The sequence below is a fragment of the Octodon degus genome, unplaced genomic scaffold (genome assembly GCF_000260255.1).
Source record: "Octodon degus isolate 3935 unplaced genomic scaffold, OctDeg1.0 scaffold00114, whole genome shotgun sequence".
NCBI classification, from domain to species: Eukaryota; Metazoa; Chordata; class Mammalia; order Rodentia; family Octodontidae; genus Octodon; species Octodon degus.
Genome location: NW_004524690.1, coordinates 6,485,059 through 6,494,333, shown reverse-complemented (window position 1 = coordinate 6,494,333; position 9,275 = coordinate 6,485,059). Strand labels below are relative to the sequence as shown.

Sequence of the window (9,275 nt, the reverse complement as noted above, 5' to 3'; positions counted from 1 at the left end):
GGCAGAGCTGACTGATAGCTCTGCTTGTAAGAACATACTGCGCTTTATTCAGTAAGTACATTTACAGATTCTTGAAGTGTTTTCAAAACATCATTTCCTCTGTGTAAGTGTCTCTCTTTATTAACATTTTAGAGTTGAGCAGGAAGACACAAAACGAAAGTTCATGAGAAAGAAAGACAAACAGTTAGCAGACGTGGTAAGCAAGTAAATCCCCCATCTTTGCTATTGATTGTTCTTTTTAATTTTATTTATTTATTTTTTAATGTATTTAGTACAGGGTCTGTAGGGTCTTATTATGCAGATCAGACTCGGACTGATGCTCATTTTCAGCCTCCCAAGTGCTGGGGTTACAGACATGCATCACCATGCCGGTATTGTTTTTTTGTTTGTTTGTTTTTTTTTTTTTTTAGTACTGGACTAGGGACAAAATCCAGGACTCCATGCATGCTAGCTAAGCACTGTACCCCAGAGCTACATCTGCAGCCCTCTACTGATAAAATTTTAAATCCCAGTTTGGAGCTAAGTAGTTCTTAGAGGTAATTTAATCTTGCCCTCTTATTTTTATAGGTCATAATATTGACATCAAACAGGCTGTGTTTGCTTTACATTTCTAAACTTTAATTTAAATATATTGTATATAGGCAGAGTGCAGTGGCTGGGGTTCAATCCCCAGCCTGCTGTGCTGGCCCTGACCCGCACCCCGGTGTGCCCTGACACAGTGATTAAGACTAGGCATGGTAGCACACACCTGTAATCCCAGCTTTTGGGAGGCTGAACACAGGCGGATCACTAGGAGACTGATCTATGTAGTGAGACCCTGTAGACCCTGTACTAAATACAAAAATAAATAAGGGCCAAGAAGATGGCTCAGTGGAATAAGCGCTTCCCTGGCAAATGCAAGGGGCTAAATTCAATCCCAGGTTCCAAAAAAATATATAAATAAATAAATAGATAGATATATTGCATAAAATAATACCATATATATGGTACAAAGCATTAAAAAGTGTCCAAAGGATATATTATGTGTTTGAAGATAATGTAAAATTTTACATATTTAATATGGTTAAATGGGGCCTGGGGAGACAGCTCAGCAGCTTAAACACCTGTCTGGCAAGCACAAGGTCCCAAGTGCCATCCCCAGTACCACAAAAAAAGGAAAAGAAAATGAAAAAGAGCTGACACATGTTACACAAGATGACAAGTATTACAGTATTTCTTTTTCTTCACAACGTTTTTGGTTTTATTGATTTTTTGAACTAATATTACTGTGTAACTATCAGATGAGAATGAAAACCGAAGACCCTTCTTCAAAACTGTGCTTCAAAATAAGATTTGTGCTTTCTAACAGTGTACTACTATAGCTTTCCGTAGTCTGTTAGAAAGCTGACGTCACCAGTAATAGGGGTTGTAGTTGTATGAGCGTAGCACTTTTCCAGGCTGGTAAGCAGAGAGTGGATGCGCATGAGATTATAGAAGCCTAGCTAAAGCACTAGCTATAGAAGTAAAGAATACGAGATATTTAAGTGATACAGTAGATTGTACTTGGACACTAGTGGCTTAAGGTGTGATAAAAAAAATACAGTGGATGTTTAAAATTTTAAAACACTTATTACTGTAGCTGGGGATATAGCTCAGTAGCATAAGTGCCTGTCTGGCAATCACAAAGTCCCAAGTTCGATTCCTGGTACAAAAAAAAAAAAAAATGATTACTATATGAGATAGATTACCACATACCTTTTCAATGTATTCCCTCTCAATGTAACCACATTTACCCCATCATTACTGCCCCTTTCAGAAGGAGTTCTAGAACTCTTGTATGTCTCTAGTTGTGATGTTGTTGCTGCCTCATGAACTGATTTGAAATGTTTGTTTATTTTGATACCAGGGATTAAACTTAAGACCTTGTGCTTGCCAGTCAGGCACTCAGGCTACTGAGCTATCTTGCCCCAGCCAGAAATGTTTACTTTTCATAGTCATTTTGACTTTAGGGAAGAGCCAGAATTTATACGGTGCCAGAGCCAGTGGATACAGACACAGTGTGATGCTTGCATATGTCTGCCTTTCTGTTGGGTGGCTCTGAGCAGCATTACCCACTCTGTTAGACCCCCAGGAAAAGGACTCCCAGAACTGCTTCACAAGGTGGCAAGAATGCCAGGATAAATGTGTTCAAAGCTGGCAGGAGATTTTTGAGAGGGATTACCCGCGATGTCTTATTTTAGTGTAATAATTTTTTAAAATTTAAACACATATATTAACTCTGCATACTACATTCGCATATTTAACCCATATGTTTTTACCCTGTGTATAGTTACCCCTTGTATATTACATAACCAGTTTTTTGCTTTGGCAAAGATGGAAAATGAGAAAGACATAAGATCACTTTTGGCCCTAAGATACCACAGAGATGTACAGATAAGCTGTGAAATTTACACGTGTAGAATATAGAAAAAACTGTGGGATAAAGGTAGTGATTTGAAAATTATTAGTAGGGCCAGCTAAATAGCTCAGCAGACTGGGTTTTATTTGCCAGCACCACATACCTTGCTGGCCCTGCACCCCGGGCGCGCTGAGCTAGCCACTGAAACTGGGCCTGGTGGCACCTGCCTGCAGTCCCAGCTGTGGGGAGGCTGAAGACAGGAGGATCACTACGAGTCTGAGCTGCGTCGTGAGACCCTGTCCAAAATACATTTTTTTTTAAAAAGGGAAAATTATCAGTAGTTACAGCTTGACATTTTGGGAAGAGGAGTACACCCCAGTCATTTTGTAATATATTCCTCATTTTGGATTTGATTTATATTTCCTCATGCTTAGATTCCTGCAGTATTTGCAGGACTATCATGGAAGAGATGTATTGTTCTCAGCACATCATGTTAAAGAGACAGGTGCTATCTCTTTGTTCCTGTTAATTGGTGACAGTAACTGTAATTCTTAAGATGATGCCTGCCTAATTTCTCCACTGTAAAAGTATTATGCTTTTCATTATAGTTTGTATTTGTGGATATATATATATATATATATATATATTCAGATATTTGCCCACCGCTTTTAACATCCATTGATAAATTTTGCCAGAGCCCAGTATTAATCTAATAGTTGCATTGTGATGGTTTTTCTATTGTTGTCTTCTGTGATTATTAGATAACATTAGCCTATAAAGCAGGGCTTTCCTTGTCTCCGTTAATTTACTCATCTGTATGGAAGAATTCTTATTTTATGTAATGGGTTATAATTAGGTATATATTTTAAAGTGTCTTTGAGATGTGGATTATTATATTCACTTAATGTTTAAATTTTTTAAATCTGTGCGAAGCGAAAAAATAAAATAATGAACCCAAAACTACCTACCGTAAACATTTCATCAACATGCAGCCAGTCTGACTCCTTTTCATCTTTATTTCCTACTGGCTCTCTTCTTCCCCCTAGATTAATTTAAAACAGAAAGAAATTTTTTAAATAAAAGTGCTTTCTAACAATTTACTATAATGTAGCTTTACATATTATACCAATAAGGCCCCTCTGCCTTCCCCTTGCTTGTGAGTGCTTCATGTTCCACAAGTTGACTATTGCTGTTTGTCTGTATAGCATCAAATAGTAAATATAGATCTTATGCTGGAAATGTCGACCTCCTTGGCGGCTGTTACACCCATAATTGAAAGGGAAAGTGGAGAACACCACTACGTCACAATGACCTTGCCGGTGGACGTAGTTGTGTCTGTTGCTGCAGAAGAAACGTGGGAAAAGTAAGTATTTTTATAGTCCTACTGCATTTAGATGAATACCCTTCCACTAACTCATCAGAGCCCATTTTTAAATGCTACGTAAGCATATCCAGGGTTGTTATTTTTACTATGAAGTAGAGAAGTCTGCTAAAATCTAGACAGCTTCCCTTTGTGCACATAGAGCTAATATACAGATTCTTGTATTTTGCACAATTTAAGATTCTTTCAACAAACCTGGTCTAAAAAGTTTCTTTTACTATATTAGGGTATATTAGCACAGCACTCTCATTTGGTAGGCTGTATGACTTTTGTTAATACAATTGTTTTTTCCCCCAGTGTTTGTAAACTTCTAGTGGATGCAATTCATAATCAACTAACTGATATGGAAAAGTGTATTTTGAGATATATGAAAGGAACATCTATCGTGGTCCCTGAGCCGTTACACTTTTTATTACCAGGGAGAAAAAGTCTTGTAACGATTTCATATCCATCAGGAATTCCAGATGGTCAGCTGCAGGCCTACAGGAAGGTACAACTAGTTCAATTATTGGAAAACATAACTACTGTGCAGTTTATACTTTATACTTTATACAGTTTATGGAAATTATTTTGTGTATTGATTCAAAAGTATGGAAGTAAACTATTTTCTTACAATATTTTTAGGTGTTGTTAATGAAAAATATACTAGTTTATTATGGTATGTAATACATGTAACATTTTAATTTCAGATGCTCAATTTGGTTAATGTATTCTATTTTCCCATAATGAAATATAGACATGAAAAAATAGTTATATGCCCAGAGTAGTTGGTGAATATGACCAAATTCCTTTTCTCTTTTACTTGCAGATTTGTGAAAAAGGAAGAAAAACAGCCAAGTAACCCTACCAGCATAGATAGTAAATACCATAAAAAATGAGATTACCAAGTCTTTCTTAATTGATTATTCTCTGTGGTATCACCCTGTGGCAGTAGACTTATTTGGCTCCCCCGGGCCCTCCTCCTTTTCCTTCTCTTTTTCCCTGTTTTCCTTGCCTGTACTGAGGATTGAACTTCCAGCCTTTAGCCCTATTCCTGAGCTACATTCACATCTCGTTTTTAGTTTTTATTTGGCAAAAGGGTCTCACTAAGTGGTCCAGGCTAGGAGGACATGTGGTTCTCTTGCCTTGACCTCCCAGAGCCCTGGAATTACAAGTGTGCACTACCATGCCCAGCTTTATTTGGTAGTTATCAGAAGAACTCAGGGAAACATGATTAGCATTTTAAAAAGTGAGATTATTGGGAAGATGACAGGATTTTGAGGCACATATTTCATTTTTTTGGCAGAACCGGGGATTGAACTCAGGCCCTTGTGCTTGCCAGGGAAACACTTTATTCCACTGAGCCATCTCCCCGGCCCCAAGGCACATATTTCAAATAGCTGGCCTTGTCTGACATCCATTAAATTATAGCAGAGAGGATCTTCCTCATCTTTGTCCCTAGGAAGAAGTACAGTACTCTGAACTCTGTACCTCCCTGTAAGTGCAGTATGAGTTAATTTGCAGAGACAACTCCACATGCTGAGCTATTCAAACCACTAAAGTGTATAAATGTATGTCATGCTTTTAAAAGTAAATAATTACTTGTTTTTATACAATTGGGAAAAATCACAACATATATACATTTTTATTTTCTTTCCATTGTGGTTGGCTTTGTACCATCAACTTTTGCTCTGTAATTTAATCGCTGCCTCTTACTCTAAACATGTAAAGTACTCTAAACATGATTTTTAAAAATTTCTTGATATAATTATGTCATTGTTAATTAATATTTCTTATTTCCAAGGCTGTTTCAGACAAGATCAAGTACATTCAGGTGGTATGGCTGTAGACTACAAGGCTGTTTCAAAGCCAGTCTTTGGATGTATTTTAAAAGACTGCATTACATTAAATAATTTAATATCCCAGTTATCTCTAATAAGTTATCTTCATGTGTTCCCTTCCAGTTTTTGTCCATGTGTGTGCATAAGCAAACAAAAAAAGATCTTATTTACTTTTGGTTTCAAGTTTCACTCTCTGACCTTACCAAATTAAATCACAAATGTTTGAAGACTGATAATTGTTGTGCAAAAGTTTTATAACTCCTTTAGTTTATTTATTGACTAAATCATTAACTGTTTTCATCTGTTCTGGTTTCATTTAGGAATTACATGATGTCTTCAATCTGCCTCATGACAGACCTTATTTCAAAAGGTCTAATGCTTACCACTTTCCAGATGAACCATACAAAGATGGTTACATTAGAAATCCACATACTTATGTTAGTTCACCTAATATCGAGGCTGGTATGGTGAGTTTAACTAATTGTTTATGAGAGTCAGTTGCTGAAAGTTTTTTGTTGTTGTTATTGGTACCCAAAGAAAGTTTTAAAGGATTGGCTTATAAATGTATGTCATTTCTAAAAAAATAATTCACCATCAATCTCTTTTTGGTAGTTATTTAAGATAGCAGTAATTAACAGTTATCGTAGAAGGTTAGGAATAGTATATGCCACATTTGTCTTGCTAAAATTCTATTGCATGATTTCTTTAAAGACTTGTCACGTTTTTTTTTTATTCTGAACCTGAGAAATAATGCTAAAAATGTGCAGTCTACCCAAACCACACTGTAGGATAAATCAAGTTACTAGTTAGCAGACATGTATGTGCTGCATGTACCTAGCTGTAAAGGAGAGATTCTCATTACACAGTTCAGATAAGTGTGGATTGGCAGGGGGTGAAAAAGTTAAGTAAAGGACAAAGTACAGGTAGACCAAAAGAAAGGATCTCCTAGGTATTCAGAAGTAGTGCAGCGTTCCTAGAAACAAGCAGCCCTGTGCCAGGCTGCTGTCTCAGTCTCTCTCAAGTCCTACATGGACACCTTGTAACATTTCTGTCGCTTTCTATGTGTGTGTTTTGAGAGGGGAGGTGTCCTGAACTCAGAGCCTTTCTACTACTTCCCTTTTAAATTTTCTTTTTTGACAGGGTCTTGCTCAGTCATTAAGTTGCCCAAGCTGGGCTTGAACTTGCAATCCTCCTGCCTCAGCCTCCCAGAATATTGAGATTATAGGTGTGTGCCACCGTACCTGCCTTCTGTGTATGTTCTCCTGAGCTGGACTGGCCTGTCTTTTCTCAGCCTCCGCCTCCTTGCCCTCATTGTGAGCTTGTTTCTGACCTGCAGTTCTTCTTGGCTGCTCAGTGTGGGACTCATTTCTGCTTTCCCGTTCCTTACAGGCTTATTCTGCATTTCTCAGTTTGGATTAGGATTACCAAAAAAAATGTGATTGGCCATCTTTTCATAAAGTTTATGCAGTACCTTCTGAGTGTCCCAGGGCTTTTTTTTTTTTTTTTTCACTCAAAAAAAAAAAAGAAAAGAAAGAATTAAAGTAGAATCTGTATTACTATGCCTACCCTTGAGTTGGGGGACCCACGATTGGTCTTGGCCAGGAGAGTGCTCTAGGGCAGCAGCTGTATCTGCAAGAGCGGTGAGCAGGCATGATCCCCGAGAAAGCTCTGGCTGGGTGCTCACCATACATGAATGCACATGAGCATTCAGTTATCTCTGCTGGGACATTAAATGATCTCACTTACTTTGAACATATAAGAGGAAATCTCAAGAAACCTGTATTCCTGGTTAAAATCTTGTGCTATCATAGTCAGAATCATAGATTAGGAATAGACAAGACATAAGGATCTGTAACAAGTTGTGAAATGGGAAAAAATGTTCAAATGAGAAGGGAAAACAGGAGAATAAGAGGTATACAATAGTAGTCTTTCAGTTATTCTTTTGTGTTCAGCAGCAGAATATTTTCATCAGCACACTCTACAAATGGACTTCTCTTCCACCCTATGGGTCATGATTCCATCTGAGTCTATAGGGTGGATTTCAAAGAAATAGCTGTAGCTCAGTTCCACAAGTGACGCCTAGCCACCAGTAACTGTCACGGTCATTATGCATGTCCACAACACACTAGAACTTTGTGCGATATCCTATCCTTAAACTGTTAGAAGTGCTGGTCATTTACTTGCCATTCCAGTATTTATCTTATGTTTTACTCTTAGTACTTCTTTGCTATCATGAAAACTTTTTCTGGGACTGGGGAGATAGCTCAGTAGAATAAGCGCTTGCCTGGCAAGTGCAAGGGCCTGAGTTCAATCCCCGGTTCCGCCAAAAACAAACAAACAAAACAACCACAGAAAACTTTTTCTTAGTTCAGTTGTTTTGAAACATTTAATTTTCTGAATATTGCTTAATCTTAATTTTTGTTCTAAGATTTATACTGTATCTTTGACTTGCAATTTATTTAGAAGACATTTTATGATATCTTCTCCTAGTATTAGAAACTTTAAAAAGTATTAAAAAAAAAAAAGAGAGAGAGAAGGGAACTCAGGGAGTGGGGAGGAAAAGGGAAAAATGATGAGAAAAGAAGGAAAAAGTAGAAAGAAGATTTCTGTAAATAAGAAGGAAAAAAGGGATTGAAGGGATTACAGGAGAATGGAAAAAAAAAAAAGACTGAAGTTGTCATGTATAGGAAAAAATCCCTCATAATGAATGCTACCATTATGACTGTGATCAAATTCCCTATAATGAAGGTGATCACTGTGTATACCTAACATGTACCAATAAACTTAATTAAGATATGATATATGTATATATTTATATAATCTCTAACAAGCAACTGAAGTAGATTTTTTTAAAATTCTCAACACTTTCCTAAAATGAAAGTGGACATTCATAAGATATTAAGTGAATGCTGACTGATTTTTTTTTGTAATAAATTGGATTCTTTATCTGTATGACAAAGATATAAAGGTCACTTATCTATATTTAGATATTTGCTAATATATATTAATTGTACAGTACAGCATGGTCGTAGGATGAGTGCTGCAGAGCGTTGCGATCAGGCCCTGTGCTCCCTTTTTCTCATTGCTATCTCCCCAACCCTGTCCTGAGAGAAATCCTCACAGTCAGCCCTCATGTGTAGGCTACACATCCATGGCTTTAACCCTCAGTTAAAAATATTCAGAAAAATTGTTTCTGTACTGCACATACACAGACTTTTCTCACCATTATTTCCTAAACATTATTCTATTATAACCAATTACATAGCATTCAAATTATATTAAGTAATATAAGTATTCTAGAAAGGACTTAAAGAACGTGAGGTGACGCGTAGTTTGTGTACAAGTACTGTGCCGTTTCATGTAAGGCATGGTACTCGTCTTATATAATGTTATATAATCCTTGATTATCCAAGGATTTTGTATGTGGCAGGGGTCTCAAAAATCTTCCCATGTATATTCAGGGACCACCATACTGAGCTTTGTGTCACCATTCCCTTCATTTGTTTTTTTTTGTTTTGTTTTTTATAATTTTTTAAAATTTTTTTTCCTTCATTTGGTTTTAATAGCCTATCTATGTTTGTATTACTTCAGCAATGTTTTGGTTTTCTAAATTTTTAAAAGTTATGTTATTCTATATGTAATCTTCTATGACTTGCTTTTCCATTAAATATTATATATCTACTATTATTCATAGTAT

The 9,275-nt window shown here is 36.7% G+C and overlaps 1 protein-coding gene across 1 annotated transcript in view; it reads left to right on the top strand.

Annotated features, from left to right (window-relative positions):
* Positions 1 to 9,275, top strand: part of Ufsp2 (UFM1 specific peptidase 2) — a 28,268-nt gene that overhangs the window by 8,907 nt on the left and 10,086 nt on the right. Inside the window, exons 4-8 of the mRNA XM_023699647.1 lie at positions 1 to 51; positions 133 to 196; positions 3,583 to 3,740; positions 4,056 to 4,248; positions 5,899 to 6,045. The exon at positions 1 to 51 is cut by the window's left edge and continues 14 nt beyond it. Of these exons, the coding sequence (XP_023555415.1) occupies positions 1 to 51; positions 133 to 196; positions 3,583 to 3,740; positions 4,056 to 4,248; positions 5,899 to 6,045 (613 nt within the window). The remainder of the gene's footprint in view (positions 52 to 132; positions 197 to 3,582; positions 3,741 to 4,055; positions 4,249 to 5,898; positions 6,046 to 9,275) is intronic.